This window comes from Prunus persica, chromosome G4 (genome assembly GCF_000346465.2).
Source record: "Prunus persica cultivar Lovell chromosome G4, Prunus_persica_NCBIv2, whole genome shotgun sequence".
In the NCBI taxonomy this organism is placed as follows: Eukaryota; Viridiplantae; Streptophyta; class Magnoliopsida; order Rosales; family Rosaceae; genus Prunus; species Prunus persica.
In genome coordinates this window covers 10,081,336-10,099,098 of record NC_034012.1, presented here as the reverse complement: position 1 = coordinate 10,099,098, position 17,763 = coordinate 10,081,336, and the positions used below count along the sequence as shown (strand labels likewise).

General features: G+C 35.7%; 2 protein-coding genes and 1 pseudogene across 2 annotated transcripts; 2 read left to right on the top strand and 1 right to left on the bottom strand.

The window, feature by feature from the left end:
• Positions 2,430 to 3,571, bottom strand: LOC109948608 (annotated as a pseudogene).
• On the top strand, positions 4,507 to 10,767 carry LOC18779078 (uncharacterized protein ycf45). Its single transcript, XM_020562777.1, has 9 exons — positions 4,507 to 4,938; positions 6,307 to 6,521; positions 6,894 to 7,044; positions 7,737 to 7,928; positions 8,317 to 8,479; positions 8,574 to 8,809; positions 9,524 to 9,703; positions 9,791 to 9,913; positions 10,190 to 10,767. Exons 1-9 carry the CDS (start codon positions 4,507 to 4,509, stop codon positions 10,493 to 10,495), a joined length of 1,998 nt encoding a protein of 665 aa, XP_020418366.1. The 3' UTR covers positions 10,496 to 10,767.
• Positions 16,026 to 16,619, top strand: LOC18779510 (CLAVATA3/ESR (CLE)-related protein 1). The gene has a single exon (XM_007212266.2). It carries the CDS (start codon positions 16,124 to 16,126, stop codon positions 16,355 to 16,357), a length of 234 nt encoding a protein of 77 aa, XP_007212328.1. The 5' UTR covers positions 16,026 to 16,123; the 3' UTR covers positions 16,358 to 16,619.

The window sequence follows — 17,763 nt, the reverse complement described above, 5'->3', positions numbered from 1 at the left end:
TGTACATGTATATATTTTTTCATTATTTTATTTTCATATGGGGAAACGAATGTTTTTTTATATTTTTTTATAATCAACAATAATCATTTGATAGAATTTACAGGACACGTGGAATTTCTCATCACGTGTGGGTGTTGATTGTGTGGGGTCATGGACATGGGTCCTAGGGTGCCCAAGGTGAAGGGCTTTTGGGCATGTGAGGTAAGGCCCACTGGAAATGATTTTCAGATTACTATTTACTACTCATGAAGCATTTTTCATTTTGGAATATAATCTTTTTTTTGTATTTACACGAGTGATATCAGGAGAGGAGAAATTCGAATACATAATCTCAGGGTGCATGTGTAATTGCTTTTAAGAACTCTTCATTTGGAACCTTATACATGCACTCTGAAATAAGTTTCTTACACTGTCTACTCACACATGAGATAAACAAGAGGCATCATTTGATCCATTTTCTTGATTGTCAATTTGATTGGGGAAGTCATTTTCGAAGTTGACAATTGGCCGGAAACGGAATGTCAATGCGTTCAGATTAATTTACCGGTGGTTTTCCAATGTAGGCATGGCTCAATGCCCTTGTGTTCAAGTTACATTGACAATTATAAGGTGCTACAGTTAGGACCCAACTGGTTGTTAGCCTTTTGCGGTTAGGCATTTCAAAGGCAATTGACAACCACAATGTTGACGACGTTTAAATGATGTGGATGGTGCAATCAATGCAGTCTTTTTCCACCATTAATGTGTCCATTGGCCTAATGTGTCCATGGACATTCTTCAAGACAAAAACTTTTGTATCCGTTGATTTGTCATAGGGTAAGATACGAACCGATTATACGTATATTGACTAGATACATACGCAACTTGAAGAGTACTACAAAATCTTTATCAATTTAGGTCAGTATTAGAATACATTATTTTGTATTAAAATGAAATAGCTAGGGTCCATGTATACTTGTTGATTTCAGACAGTGAGAAAGAGAGAGATGGTGGGTGAGTTTGAAAGCATGCCTAAATTGAGTGCATCTTTTTGGACATGGTGTGGTGTGGTGAAGGGTTTTGTCAAAAAGCTTGGTTGTTGTCATGTGCTGCGGGACGGTGACATAAAAATACTTGGAACCTTCTCCACACCTTTTATGCTGCTAACCCTGATTTTTGTTGCTCTTGTGTTGTGTCCAATTAGAAAATTGTTGGTAAATTTAAAAATTTAAAAATAAATAAATTATGTTTGGTTAATAAGGAGCCAATTCTTTTTCCATACGAAATGGAATCTTGGATTTGCTTGGATAGTTTTTCTTTTCTCTCATTTTGTTGTTCATGCATTGCTGAGAACACGATTCCTTTTCCACTAGAAACCAAAGTTATTTTCAATTGACGGTGAAAGATAGAAATTTCTCCCTTTCTAAATGCGCATGTCTAAGAATTTGACAATTGAGAAAAGGATCAATGCTTCTTGAGCAAGAAAACTTTAGCTTATTATTTAAGCTTGAGAAAAAAACTTTCCTTATTAGGTTTCAAATGTGTACTTGTGATAGTTAATTGTCTTGGAAATAAATGGAAATGCACTAACAAAAAATTAGGGTCAAATTGACTTGGGGGTCGATTTTTAATCTTCTTTCGATTGTAGTATTCTTGTGAAAATTTTAATTTTCTTCTTTCAACTATACAAGTGGACGACTCTCGACCGTTGAGGAACGTACATGTATTAAAACATACCAATTAAGGGCAAACAAGCATCCTCGTTTGCCTTATGATAAAATCAAAACTTATAATCATTGTGAACACTTTTCAATTGGGGCAACAATGCAACAATGCACTTGTCTCTATCAAGGTATGTCTGGTATCTTCTCAACCAAACAGAGCATCACACTTATTAAAGAAAATTGGAAAAGTTCAAATGAACTTTCAAAATCATGCTTTATTATAAGCCAAAATACAAGGCATGATATGAATCTTAACTTAAGATATTGACTTGGAAGCAAAGAGTTATAATTTTTTGGACCCACTTAAAAAACAACTCTTAACTTACCCATCAATCACCATGATATTTGACAAATCATCATCTCCTTAGAGATCTTAACTAGTGGCGGTTCAGTTCAGGAACTCTTGCAACAGTCAAACACAAGGGAAATGACATAAAATTGTTTACTCTCTTCAATTTTTTGTCAAAGAAAAAGAGTGAGGGTATGTTTCAAGCTAAGTGGGTTCTTGGGTCAGGACATGAAGTAAAAGGGCTCTCATCTAAGGGCCAATCAAGGAGAGAAAGGCCCAGTCCAATATTTGGAGCTTCTTTCCTAGGGCCATTGTAATTGGTTCTAAACTCCCTCTTATCTTTGCTCATTTCCTTTTGAATATATAAGGCACACATAACCAAAGTCTATATGTTAATTAAAAGTGCAATCAGCAGTAAAGAAGAATATGCATCACATTCAGACCAACCTTTTTCCCCCGTATCGAATTTCTAATTTTCTTGACTGGTAGTCTGTACAGTTTGAACAAGAGACCAGCTCTCTGTAAGTCTGAGATGCAGGGAACCATGCTTCCAGATCATACTTGTTTGCTGCTGCGGCGTCATTCAGAGCACCAGAAACGATAGCCATGACACGATAGGGGAGGTTTAACTGAAAATCACAACACCGATTTATAAAAATGCCCGGAGTTTTTGATCATTTCCTCGTGCATTTCCCAAGACTCATTGTCATTTGGGCTTGTAATACAAAACTGTTCAACTTTCTCAAACTCATGAACTCTAAAAATTCCCGAGGTATCCCGACCGTGTGAACCAGCTTCTTTACGGAAACAAGACGAATATCCAGCATATCTGAGGAAAGAATCCTAAAAATTAATGAGCGGAACATACAAATAACTCTTTTATAGCTAAAACTTCCAGCAAGACGTTACAACCTTAATGGTAGCTGGGATGGATGGATCCAATCATTCATATAATAGGCACAAAGTGCTTGTTCAGCTGTAGCAATCCGATATTTGTCATCTTCTACCTGTAGCAATCAGATTTTGGATTAGGGTTTCTAATGACTTCCAATTTGGAATTCAACTGTTTTGAAGCTTCTCGAACTTCAACTTCTTTCTCCGCCACCAACCTCTTATCCCTGAAAATTTTAATATTCAGTTACATCATACATGAATAACAAACCAGGATTCCAAAAAAGAAATATAGAATCCCAAAGAAAACAAATTCAGTCAAACTGCTTTTGATGGAACTAATAATAGAATCTGCTTATTTGGAATTATAGAAACATAGATTTTTAGCTAAACAACATATTTTCAGAAAACTATCCTGTAACCTAAGAAAATTTTGAAAACTAAGAAAAAGAAAAAGAAAAAAAAACCAAATTAAGAGAGAGATGAAATACTGACAATCTTGTCATCTTGAGCTGAGAAACTTGCTTGTTGATCTTATTGAACTCTTTCCAAAGATTATCGAGCTTGAATTGAGACTAACATTTACATATTTTCACCAAAACGATCAAAACTTCAATACTAAAAGCTCATGAAAAAAGCTCAGGGGAGAGAGAGAGAGAGAGAGAGAGAGAAACTACGCTAACGCCATTCTTTGTCGAGCTGAATGACCTTGTCGACGATCTCTATGCCTTTGAAACGACGTTGTTGAGAATCGCTGATGATTTTGGGATTGTTGCCCTTGTCTTCTCTAAATAGATTGATGTCCAGTATTTCGGGAACAACGCAAGGAAGAGAGAGAGTAGAGAAAATATAGCGCCTGTTTTTGTTTTTACATGATTTATTAGCACCTCTATTTATAGAGTTAGAATTATGTAGATAGGCCTCGTTTATTGCTCAAAAGATCTCTAGTTTTATAAGACTTGTCCAGAGTTTGGTGTAATGGCAAATTGAGAAGCTTGATAAGAAAACAGTATTATCCTGCGTTTGGTTTATGCTTGAACTGAGATTAAATTTTTTTATTTTAAAAGTGATGTAATATTTTAATTATTTATAATTCTAAGGACAACAAATTAGTAACCCTGCAGCCCAAGCAATCAACCTTGCTGCCCAAGCAATAGAGTTTGTATTTAAAAAAAAAAAATATATGAGTTGCAGCTCTAGACATTCATAACTGAGCCCAATGGAGCCGACAGCCATTACATCATGATAGCCTAGTTACAAAACATCAGCTTAAACAATATCGGCTCAGGCCCAACCCTTTCTTTTTGTTTGTTTCTGTGATTCACCATTGAAAATGTGGAATTTATTTTATTTCTTTTATCAACCAAAAACATGTTACGCTTTGAAACGCAATCGATTGTGGCTGAGAATCTGCATATTCCCCCCAATGCCCCCTTATAGATATCAGAAAAGAATAAAAGCATAAATTTTGGCACATCCTATCCAACCTTTAACAACTGAGAGACACCTCCTTAATCTCTCCCTCCGTTATCTAAATTCATATGCGAAAAGAAAAAAGAAAAAACAGTTTGGAATTGGATCACCAACTGTGACTCATGCATTTTACTCTTCCCTCCAAAACAGATGCTCAGTAATTGTTTTCATCTGCTTCACCCACAACCTCTAACCCAACTCCATATCTTAACTTTACCTCCAAAATTCCAATGCAAGACCCTAGCTTTTTTCCATAAATCCCCGCCAAACACATATTTTCCTCACTTTCTCACCAAAATCCCTTCTGGGTACCCAAGATTTCTGGGTTCTCTGTGTTCTTCAAGTCCATCATCATGTTCTGCTTCACCGGACGAGGAAGATTTGGAGGTGGAATTGGGCCGCCTTTTGGCGCTTTTGCCAGAAGAAATGCGGCAGAAAGTTGGCGAGCACCCGGAGCTTCACCAATTGATTGAAGTGGTTATGGACTTGGGTCGAAAGCCCTTGGCTCGGTTTCCCTCTGGGGATTTTGTGTTGTCGGAGCTTCCTATTACGGTTCAGGATCTTGAGCATGCTACTTCTCAGGTGAACTATTTTTGCCCACTGACTGTTTGAGAAATTGACTTGGATTGTGATACACGTTTAATGTGTCGTGGTAGTTTTAGGTTGATGGTTTTGTGTGGATATTAATCATGGCTGTTGAATGTCATGAGTTTTTGTTGCTGGGTCAGCTATGCAAAACGTAACTGATTTGAGTTTTGGGTTTAGGTTATGGAAAATGCTTTTCGTCTTGTTGCAAGTAGGTTAAATATGTAGACTAAAACAGTAGGAGGTTATCGATGTACTTTGCATTGTGAAAGGACTATCATTGAGCGCTGCGTAATTAACTAGTTTTTTCTTCATTGGACTTTTGTGTAAATGTTTTATTACCCAGTGTTAGTAATGGCCTAGTGGGATTTTGAGTTAGGAGGGAGAAATAAGAGGTTGATCTGCAGTATGAGTTATCTATTCATTTATGCTCCATTGTCATGTCGGGACACATTTTTCTTCTTAACAGTTCAAATATAGTATTTCTATTTTATGATTATTCCCTATAAGATAATCTCCCCTGTAAATTTTGAAGAATGCTCCTTTGTTCACGTACAAAGAAACAGGAGGGTGAGAGAGAACTATAAGCCATCAGACTTATGCCGCCTTGTTAATTTTTGCGGACTTGGAGTTCCTTGTAAAAGGAAGAATGACAAACCCAAAGATCATTTATATGAAGTTTGCATGTACAAATACGTTAGTTTTTCATTGGGGGATTAATAAGACCCAGGGCGATATAACAATTGCCATTATGGTGCAATGTTGTACGTTTGTCCTGAACTTGTATGACTGTGAAAGAGAGTGGCTTGATATCACAGGATACAAAAAATGGTTTTAACCATTCACGTAGACTAGATTTAGGGTATAAAAGGACTTTTCGGGCTGAAATTGTGCATGGAAATGATAAATGAGGTAGAGGTCAAAAGTTGAAATATCTAATTACGAATTGAGATAGTCTAGAGTCTAGTCATGTCCTTAAGCGAATACCAAAAAGTGTGTTGTGAAGCATTAAAATTTGTTCTATATGGGAGATTTTGAAAACTTGTTATCTTTTGCACCCATTAAAGACTTAGCCTTTTTATTTATTTTATGTTTTATATATTAAAGTTTAGAAATATAACCACTTGAGTCCCCTTTGAGTGGTCAAAATTTTCAGAATCTAAAAGAAGGGCTAAAAGTCTTTAAAAGGTCTGAAAGTCGGCTAGTTTTCAAAATTTCCCTACCCCATCCTCACCCTCCCTTACTAGCTTAGCCAAAGCTCAAGGGTACCACCACCCATTTTGTTCTAGAGTTTTATTTATTTATTTATAAAATTGATTATATAACAGAGTACCATATTTGGCATTAACTATCTGGATGCTGTAGGTTGGCGATTTTGCCATCGACAATCGGGCAGGAATTAGCAGGACATTACACCGCATTAGTGCCATTAGGAATAGAAAAGGTGCCATCATTGGTCTAACTTGCCGTGTTGGTAGGGCAATATGTGGCAGTGCTAGTTTGCTGCGAGATTTGGTTCAAGATGGTGGTTCTTTGTTACTCATTGGGCCTCCAGGTGTAGGAAAAACAACAATCATCAGGTTAGTCTTGCCTTTTCTCTCTGTTTGACTTGAACGCACACTGTTGCAATATCTAAGTAAAAATAGAATGCAGGAAATATAGAAGTTGCAATGCATTTTACACAAGATCTGGCAGATAGTATACTTACTAAGGAATTAGAATTTTTAAAGTTATGCACTCTGTTGTACTGATATGTTTTCCAGTCAGGAATATCTTGAATTATCTTTACATTTATCACAAGTATCAATTAAATCCTATGATAATATAGTTATTTTGTTTACATTTATCACAAGTATCAAAATTGTAGTTATTTTGCAATCTTAGAACATGCAGGTTTTGGATGCTTTTTCATGAGTCTATCAATCTGATCGCCAAAATGTTCTAACTTGCAGGGAAATAGCTCGAATGCTTGCAAATGATTATAAGAAACGTGTCATGATTGTTGACACCTCAAATGAGATTGGTGGGGATGGCGATATACCCCATTCGGGAATAGGCAATGCTCGGCGAATGCAAGTGCCCGTCTCTGATTTGCAACATAAGGCATGATTGAAAAGTGTATTCTATCAGTTATTTTGTTAAATCCTGTTATTTGTATTGACAAGATAAGGGTGAATTTTCATTAATTAGAGTTTTCTCTGATGGATCTCAAATGTGTAGGCCAATGAAAATTTTGAACTATAGTCGTGAAGAATGCATATAGAGTAAGGACTTACCAACTAGCTATTGGTCTAGTGGTATTTCTCTCCACTTTGTTGGAAGATGTCCATAGTTCAAATCCTCCCTCCCCAGATAAAAAGAAAAGTTTTTGTTTCCCCCATAAGCTCATATAGCGTAAGGACTAATTTTTTCTGCGGTATGCTGTGCTATTTAATCTACAGGATCTTTTCTCATCACATTTTTGTGGTAATGCTACCTTAATTCCCAGAAAATACCTTTCACAATGTCATTCTCCTTTCTCATTCCTCTATTTTCTTCTCTTTTTGTCTCTGTATATCTGTGTGTGTGTGTGCATCTGTGCCTGGGGATGGGCTTAATCCAATATCTACAAATACCTAAATCTCTTTGGACAGATAGAACTTAGAACAAAATGCATCAACTTGGAAATATTTAAAATGACAGAGTACAGATGGTAACTGTCATTTTGTACACATTTAAATATTTAGCAGCATGTTACAATGTGAGTGTTTCCATCATTAATTGATTCTTATGCTCATATCTCTCGTTTTATTCAGGTCTTGATAGAGGCTGTTGAAAATCATATGCCACAAGTGATTGTAATTGATGAAATTGGCACTAAACTTGAAGCAATGGCTGCAAGCACAATTGCGCAACGTGGAATTCAGCTTGTTGCCACTGCTCATGGTGTAACTATCGAGAATTTGATAATGAATCCTTCATTAGAGATGCTTGTTGGAGGAATACAGGTTAGTTGGCCATAGTAAAAATGATATTGCAATTTACCACATATAGTACATTCAATAACATTGGCATGGCATCATCGCATATATATACCGCTTATATATTCTTGCATTAAACTTAGTATGTTTAGTTTCATTATTAAATAATAATTAGTTCTTTCTTTCTTTTTAGTATGTTTATGTTCTCCCTTCTCTTTGGTGTTTCATTTTTTCTTGCTGAGCTTGACAATCAAGTGTCGGTCTTTGGGTTGTGCTAAAGTAGTGATGGCAGTGCATTGATCTCTTTCTGCTAAGTCATATAATTTTCTCTTTGACTTCTATTTATTTTAATTATAATGGTTGTATGAGTTCAAGTTATTTCTGTTCAGTTACATCATTGCAATCATTTTTTTAGAGCGTGACACTAGGGGATGAAGAGGCCAGCCGGAGGGGGGTTCAGAAGACAGTGCAAGAAAGGAAAGGACCTGCAACCTTTAGTTGTGGGGTGGAGATAATTTCAAAGGATGAGTTGAGAGTTCATCGTAGCTTAGAAACAACAGTGGATACTATCCTCTCAGGTATGCTTCTTTGGAAGCGTAATTTCTTTTTGCTTTCATTTTCCTTTCCCATAAATTATGAATTAAATCTGAAAATCATGTTATGCTGGTGAAGGTCGTTTCCCAAATTTTGAAGTTCGTAAAATTCACTCTCGGGGATCAGAAGTAACTACTGAAAGGGAAATTTTTCTCCACAGTTCCTTGGATGAAGAGGACGAATATGTTATTGAAGATGCTCCAGATATGGCTGACAGAGGATTTGGCCATATTGATTTCACTCCTGTGGTCTCTCCCAATATGCAAGAGGATTCTATGGATGAAAGGATACAACCTCGCTTGTTTGTTTATGGGGTAAGACGTCACTACCTTGAAAATTAGAGAGAGAAAGAGAGGACAATGTGAAAAATGCTACCTCTGTAACAGTTCACAACCAATTAGAACTAGAAACTGTTAAAGGTCTTCATTCTTCCTGCTTCCCATCACCCTTGTTACAGATGGGGCAACTATTGAACGAAGAATCTTTTGTGACAAGCTTGCTATCATACCTGTGCTTCCTAGTGACTAATAGTAATATCTAATATAAGAAAAATCAGAGAAGATTATAAATCCTATAGGATATTGACACAACATTTTATCTTCCAATCACATGTGCCATGTTCTTCAATGTGGCTCACCTATGTTTCTTTAGTTAGAGGAAATGACAAGTTAAATAGCAGAGTAGCATATTCTTGTCTTCCGCGGCCCCGCCTGAATACACAACTGCAGCTTTTCTTTTGAACTCCTGGCTATGGCTAAGCGGTCGGTGAAACAGGGTTTAGCCTCTTACTGATTGATGTTTCACAAAAGCTATATTTGCTATACCTCATAGCTTTTTGGTCAATAAAAAAAGGCATGTAAATTCTGGGGTTAATACTCATCTTATCCTGGTTAACTGAAATTACAGCATTGTTCAGTCCAAAAAGAAGAATAAAAATGAAATAAAATAGATTCAAAATATAGAAGCTGGAGTGTGATTACGTAAGTTATTTTCAAGCCTAATACTTACAAAATGAGCAGTTATTTTAGATCTTAGAAGCAAGCGTGATACAAGGGATTAAACAGTTGAAGATGGATGAAGCTGCTGTCCAGTTCATAGATGATATCAGCAAGGCAGATGCACTACTTGCCTTGCAATCCAAGCTCAAGAAGAATCCCCGAATTCAAGCAGTTGCTAAATCTTATGGAATACCCATTTATGTGACTAAGGTAATCAAGATTGCACTAGCTTTGCTAGTTTTATTAGTAACTTTTTTTTGGTTATGGTTTCACCATTGGTTTCTCTTTTTCTTCCAGTCAAGCTCGTTGGTGGAAATAAGAAAGGCAGTTCGGGCATTAATGAGTGATCATAAAGATGGTTTGAAGGATTATGGGTCGATAGACAATATGAAGTCATCTGAGAAGATTGATGCTTTAGAGGTGATTATGAACCTTCTCCCCCCACTTACATTTTCTTTAAAAATTTGTGATTGGATTGCTTCAAGTGGGCAAGAATTGACTATGCTATCTTCAGCACAAGCCAATCCAGACAGTTAAAAGCTGAAGCCGAAATCTGATAATAACTTGGCAGAAATCTGTGCTTTAGTTTACAAATAATTGGTTGAGGGATTTCTCTGGGACGTTGAGTCTAATCAAAGTTTAGTTCAATAACTTTGCATGCAATACAGCTCCATAAAATATTTATTCATCATACAGGAGGCAAGAATAGCCGTTGAGCAGGTTGTAATTCCAAAAGGGGAACCTGTGGAACTTCTTCCAAGGGCATCTCACATTATATCTGCTCAGATTGACCTTATTCGAAAATACCAACTAGAAGCAGAAAGAACTGGTAAGGAGCCAGATGTGCGCCTCCGTATCCTTCCATTTCATACTACAACGACAGAAGAGAATCATACTAGCAAAATAATTGATGCTGATAGTGGATTTGATGACTTTCTCGGTACCAATGATAGGAATGGTTCACTCTCCAATGTAGACAGATTACCATTACTTCCTGAATAGTTATTAGGATGTTGCCATAGAACATTGTTACATTTTAATGCTAAAATTCATGACGTTACCTTCGAGCTTAAGGGTGTCTGTGCGTGCACTGTGCCACAGTCTGATCTTGTACCAATGGCCAAATATCTTCACTCATAGTCAAATCTGTAATATTACATTTGAACTACAATGTTGATGACACACAGTGAAAGATGAAGAAGACAATTGATCATCTATGTAATGATATGATAATTTTAAGTAAAATGCTGCATGATCTTGATTTATGTTTTATAGATTTCTTCTGTTAAATGTGATTAGTTTCAGGTACTAATTTGCAGAGAAATATGTCATTCTTTTGTATTCTTTTCGTGAGTTTCTATTTTACAGATGATCACAACTTCAAGAGAAACACTAGCATGAAACGGAGATAGTGGAGGTGATAACATTTCTAAATTTCTAGGCAGTGCTGGAAAAGCAGCCGTCCACTAGCTTAATCCGATTCAGCTCCACAACCTTGTTCTTTTCAACAACCCATCCCCATATAAAATATGAATTCAAGCCAAGATGATGAAAACAGTTGCTTTCTTATTATTTGACCTCCAAGCAACTTCTTGTTTGAAAGGCTGTGCCAATAAATATAAAAATAAAGTAAACTGACTTTTATAGCCAAAAAAGTGATAATTATAACTTTACAAAAGGGTAGTGCCTTTTAGTCCTAGTATGCATTAAAAGATTACATAAAAGCTAGGGATACTATTGATAGTTGATAAGCGTATAGATTCATATAAATGAAGAGCTTCAGCTAGTGCTAAGTCTATAAGAAAGTCGATATTGGCGAGACATAGAAACAAATAATAAGCAATAAAATAGCCTGATCATCACGCAATTACCAACATTTGTTATGCAGAGCCACCTCCTAATTGCATCAACTTATCGTCATTCATCATTAATGAACTTGTTAATTTTATCTTAATTATCCAATCAGCCTTTTGTACTTTCTCACGTCTCTATGCGTAGAAGAATCGGTTGGTGAGAGAGCTCTTGGATATGGTATTATGGTTTCCACGTTGTCACGAACGTTGATGACTTGAATGTGGTCAACCGTAACATGTATGTTAAATGTATATTTCGAACAAGCAAGAGAAGGTATAATTTGAAGAATTGAAAGGGGCTGTAGAGATGATCGGTCGGTAATGATCTAAAAGATAGAGATTTGGTCAGTGTTTCACCCGTATCCGTCCCACAGATAATTTGTCTCACAGAAAGAGGTTGGTTATGGTTAGTTTGACGATTTACGGAACCCTTATGTGTAGGAATGCTCGCCTAATCCTCTAAACTTTAGTCTCTCTTTTTGTATTGATTACCTCCTCTTCAATAATACATTCACGTTATTCTCTTCCAAAATAAAAAATAGACAATTCCGATCAGTAAATTACACTATATGGCAAAACAGGATGATAAAAACTCGATAACTCACGTCCCTAAGTTGAGAAGACACAAGAGCCAATAAACTGATATCCAATTGCACAAGGTTGCTAGTATACATTGATTGATGCAGGCAAAAATCATGCGTAAGTTGCTTGTCGTATCATTTGATGAATTCATTGAGATCCTTTTCCATATCCTTAAAAACCAACTTTTCATTCAGAATGTCAAAGTCCCTATCATGATTAGTGAAGCATTATCCATAATAAGTTCCTGGATTAACATAAATATTAATTGTCAAATGCTTAAATAATCAAATTGAGGCCCTGCTGCTGTGGTCAACTGCCACTATAATATAATGCGCGAGGGAGTGACCCAGCCAGCCAGACACATCGTGACATGCTGCTCGGCTGTGGATGTCTACATTATGTTAATTATGGGTTTACTAAACCTGAAAATTAATGGGCCGGTAATGCATGCATCATTACTGCATGCTGTGATGTGATTGTGTGTGGGTTTACTCTTTTTATTTTATTATAGCTTTCGATTTTGTTTCTTTGACACGCAAACTTTTATTTTCTTTTCTTTTTGACTCCTTTATTTTATGTATATATATATATATATATTATGTTTTCCTAAATATAATATACAATTAATTATTTATACCTCCTTTAATGTGAGTTTGAGACGGTTATCTAGGCTCTAATCTTAATCAAAACTTAAGAGAGAAAAGTCCTATATCGCCCATCTCTTTTGGGGTGGTGGCTACCATGCTTTTTGTCCCCTCTCTCTCTTTTTCATTTCCTCTCCACCTCCCCCACTTCCCATACACCTTGCTTCCCCCTCACGCATTCTCTTCTTCTATGTTTCATTGACTCGTTTGTGGCGTAATTTTATAATAGATCTATACGGATCTATCATTTTTTTGTGACTCTGCTCTATTTATTGAAGAGGAAAGTCAATTGGTGCGGATCTGTTATCTTCTAGTGTTTGCGAACAGTGGGTTGGCTTTGTGACAGTGGGGTTGCAATCCAGCTAGTACTCTCTTTGGGTTTTATGTGTAGTTTTTCATCTATCTTTTGTGAGAGTTTTTCGCATCTCTTTGAGAGAGTTTTTATTTGTATTGTTCTGACTTAGTTTTTCCAAGCTTTATTTATTTATTTTATTATTCTAAGTTTGCAATCTTAGTTGGACAGCAATGTGTGATCGTTAGTGGAGGTGCATCATATTATCTTAATATTGATATCAAATTTCTCCGTAATTGTAATGGTCCTTTTTGACTAGTTTATATTAAACCTTTGTGACTAGTGGTTTTTTTAGCTGAATTCCATAATTTCTTAAGAAAAAAAAAGTCCTAAGGGCTAAGTAATTTTGGTGTGATTGTCACATCATTATGTGATGCTATCATTCCACTCATATTATAATATGTGTATTTATTTATTAATTAATACTATACTTTCGGTAGACTTTCACACTAAAAAATTTCTCATAGGGTACCCAATTGCATAAAATAAAGGCAATATATAACAGAATACTATACAAATGTTAAAGATGGTTCAGATTATTGAAATACAATGTATGAACCCTACAAAGATACCCCTTAAATAAACTTATCTGAGAAATTCCTCAATTGAATCCCTCTAACTATATACACATCTACCATTGGCTATTTGTTGAGAAATTTCTAAAATAGTGCAATTTGAGGACGCATGATGAAACTTACTCGCACTATATTTCAGTGATTCAACTGTTTTCCATAAAAATATTGAAATGATCACCATCAAATGGTTAAATGGCTTACGCTTTGCTTGATCAAATAAATAATCAATTCTTTTTTTTGAAAAAAAATCAATATTTTTGTATCATTAATCCACAAAGATTTATGCTTAGTGTAAAACAAAGATGAGCAAAGACGACAATGATATTGGTGGATGAGGAAATAAGCCTGCGAATTCCCCTTTTGGCATTATTAATATTAGTCGTTATGGTGGGGTTAAGTCGTATGTGTTATTTGGATTTAGCACTTTTTGGGCAAGAATTAAGGCATCATAATTCCATAGGTTTGTCCTTGTCAGCAATATTTTAAACTGAAGGAAAACGACAATTAAATCAAGGGGGTGGTGATTATCTAGCTGCCCTGCAACACTAGCTACTGTAACCATAAACTACATGTACAGGTACATCAACTGGAATTGAATAAGATAAAATAGATGAACAACGAATAGAAACTCCGAGCGATAAAAATATTCAAGGCCAATCTAAACCTCGTATACAATCACTTTAATGTACGAAAAAAGGGATCGAACTAATGGCAGATTCAAGAATATTTATAAGAGTGGGTAAATTATTTTTTTGTTGGGATCAATTATATGCCCTATTTTTAAACAAATATATATATATATATATATATAAATCAAAAGCAACATTTCCTTCAGATTAATGCAAGTGGTATATTTTTTGAGTATATTTCCGAGATTAAAAATTATTTTCAGAATTCATTAAAAGAAAAATACTATTTTCAGAGAGATAACTGAACAAAGAAAATCTAGAAAAACCAAAATTCAAAGGCTCAGACGAAAAACAATTTGAAGCTCGAGGACTTTGGGTTAGCAGAGTAGTTTATTTAGGGAGAGTCCATATTTCAATATTTCCAAAAGAAGCAACATCAATAAATTCAAAAAAAATAAAATCAGAGAAATATATAAACATTATTAGAGCCAAATCAAAAGCTGAATAAACTAAAGAAGAGAGAGAGAGAAAAAAAAGATATAGTAATTGAAGTATTAAAGTATTTGGCTGTTGATACGTGGTGCTTTCTAGAAAAAGTGGTGGGCTATTATTTAATTTTTCTGGATTGATCTTACACAACTAACCTAATTCGTCTCTCTCCAAAATCAACACTGAACTAGAACCCACTTTAGCCCAAACATGAATCCGTCATTGCATCAAACTCAGATGCAAAAGAACGAAATCACTAATATTTAAACTAAAGAGAGTGGACATACAAAGCATGCAGGATCTATAACATTCAGCAACTCTAGAGACTAATTTGGAGATTCATTAAATATATGCAAACCCACCTTTGAAATGGGAAAGTACTGTTGATGTTGCTCCAATTTCTGAGGCTGACATTGGAGAACAGAAGCAGACAAATATTATGGTAATGGGAAAGCTTTCCAATTTCCAATTAGTATCTATAGTCTGTCTGGCAGTTTCCTCAGACATGTATGTGAATAAAGTCTCTAAATAGTAACCTTGATCTAATGGTTCGAAGCCTTGGGCAGCAAACTTTTACTTGCTGACAAAAATGCAGCATGCTGCATGCGGCCAAAAGAGACTTCAGGAGATTCATGATCGTATTAATATTATGACGTGTAAGAGAAATTTTGGGCCCTTGGTATCTTTTGCCTTTGAGTTTAAGTAAATTAACACAGTCGACAAAGATAGATTTGTGTGGGGTAATATGTTTGTAGGAAGCCGATAAAAGGCAAGGGAAAAAGAGACATGGTATTATTAAGCAAAGGATCATGTCCCACAATTACAAAACTTAGATTCGGATGGGACGGTTCGTATCTCTTTTGTGTCATTAGGTGATCTTATGAGAAAAGAGAGAGACGCATAAACACCATGAGATTATTTGAATATTTGTTCTCTTCTCACAACACATTTGTGATGACTATATTAATCTCTTACAAAAATAGACCTAGTATAACTTGATTCGTTTTAAGAATTTGGAATCGGCTTGATTATCACATACGGTTGTTAGCTTGATATACAATGTTAGCCAATTCCTCAACAACTTAAAATTTTCGAGTATAGCTGTTAGATACTAAGACCCACTTTATTCACAGTCTCAGGTGAGTCTCCCTTCATTACGAAATTAGAGAGATGTTATTAACAATTAAAGAAGGAATTTGAACTGAAAATGAATGTGAATGTGAAGTGTGAACTTATCAAATTCTTGTCGCATCAACTCGTATCAAATCTTTTATTACTGCAATTTTTTTAAAGAAAATCTAGACTAATAAAGGAATGTGAATATTCATGCACCGCATATAGCATGATGAGAAAAGCCAAATTAATTGTGCTTTACTTAAAGTTCTCTGATCCCATTAATTCGAGGACGTGTGCATTAAAGGATTCTCTCTCTCTCTATAAATACACCCCCGACCATACCCTATAACGTGGAGTTCCACACTTAGAAGCTCTGAGAACCCAACCTTGATGATGGCTAGCCTCAAATTCTGGTTCTGTCTCTTGCTGGTCTTGCTTTCATTTTCAAGTTCTGATCAAGCCCGTCCTCTTGCACCATTGTTAGACAAGAGCAACAACAGAGAGGCCATGATGGAGAGTGCCAAACAAGTGTTGGAGGCTAGCATCGAAAGACAAGTTGGAAAGCTTTTCGAGACGTCCAAAAGAGTGAGTCCGGGAGGACCCGATCCCCGACATCATCATTAGTCTCTCCCGACATGAAGCATTCGAGTTGCATTAGGCTTTTACAAGAATGAGTGTTGTTTATTGTAAGCCCTACGTATCGTGAGAGTCCAACGCAATAGATCAGGCGTGTACAAGTTTTCTTCATTACTAGTTATTTAGTGCAATCTATCTATATGCAGTGGAACTTTGTATCTCATTTGAATGTGGTGACAAATTAGGATCATTCCCCAATTAAGATGCAACTCCTTCGAATAATAATAAAAAGTTCTATAACATTTTCATATATGGATAATGCATATCATGCATGCAACATTTAATTAACCATTTTATGATGGTGTGGGGTATTCTCAATGAACTCCTTCCTTTTGCACAATGTATGTTATACCAAAATAATGGCCATCAAGTGGGGGAAATTTGTGGTCAAGAGCAAATCGAATTTCGAACGGAAATTAATCTTGTTTTTTTAGGTGTGGGGACACCTCGTAGTATTTTACGAAGAAAAAAACAATGGTCATCAATTTTCTATGCGCTTTCAAATTTAAAAGCATTACTGGTGATCAAAAGGCCCATTACATAGTGGCCTTAAGAAAATAGTGTCACAACTAACATAGAACACTACTATTGGTGTTGAGGATGTGGCTCTTGGTCGGAAATGCTATAATGAGGCAGTTGTTGGTAGGAAGAAAATGAGTTGAATTGCTTTTTCTTTCATTACGAATTATAATAGCACTTTGACTATTCATGCTTCAAAGATCCATGAACCTTTGTTTATTAAAAGCAAAAAAAAATATATCCATTAACCTTTCGGTGACTCTATTAGCAGCAATTCAATTTTGTTTAATAAGCCGTGGGTTATATATGTGGTGGAACCTCTTACATTAGAAGATGGATTTGTACTTATCGAAACCCTAAACCCACATTGATTTTCAACTCACCGGCATAATCGATGCAATATAAATTATATAAAGATTGACTTTGGGAAAAAGCAGTTTTATATTCAATCAAACTTATCTACAGCTTACCCCAAATGATGAAAGTGGCCACCTGAGTTTATAGTGCATCACTTATCTTGTTGTGGGTCGATCGAGCCCCGAAGCTGATGAACAAAAAAATATTTGGAGTTAATGTGGAGGTCAAAGACTACGCAAATCGGATTTTCTGACCGCGCAGAATCTTCATTTACTTATTAAACGATGGCAAATTTATTAATAATATTGATGTGGAAGAAGCTTTTCAGAGATCTTCCAAGTTCAACAGAGATTATCAATCTCTATAGCTCAATCAAATCGAAGCACCGGGACTAGACAACAAGAAGGAATTAAGAAGCAGAAAGAAAGGAAAGTGAAAAGGCGGGCATCACTTAATTTGGAGTATACATAGAAGAGACAAATTGGAAAAGCTCATACGTAACGTACCAAAAAGTATTT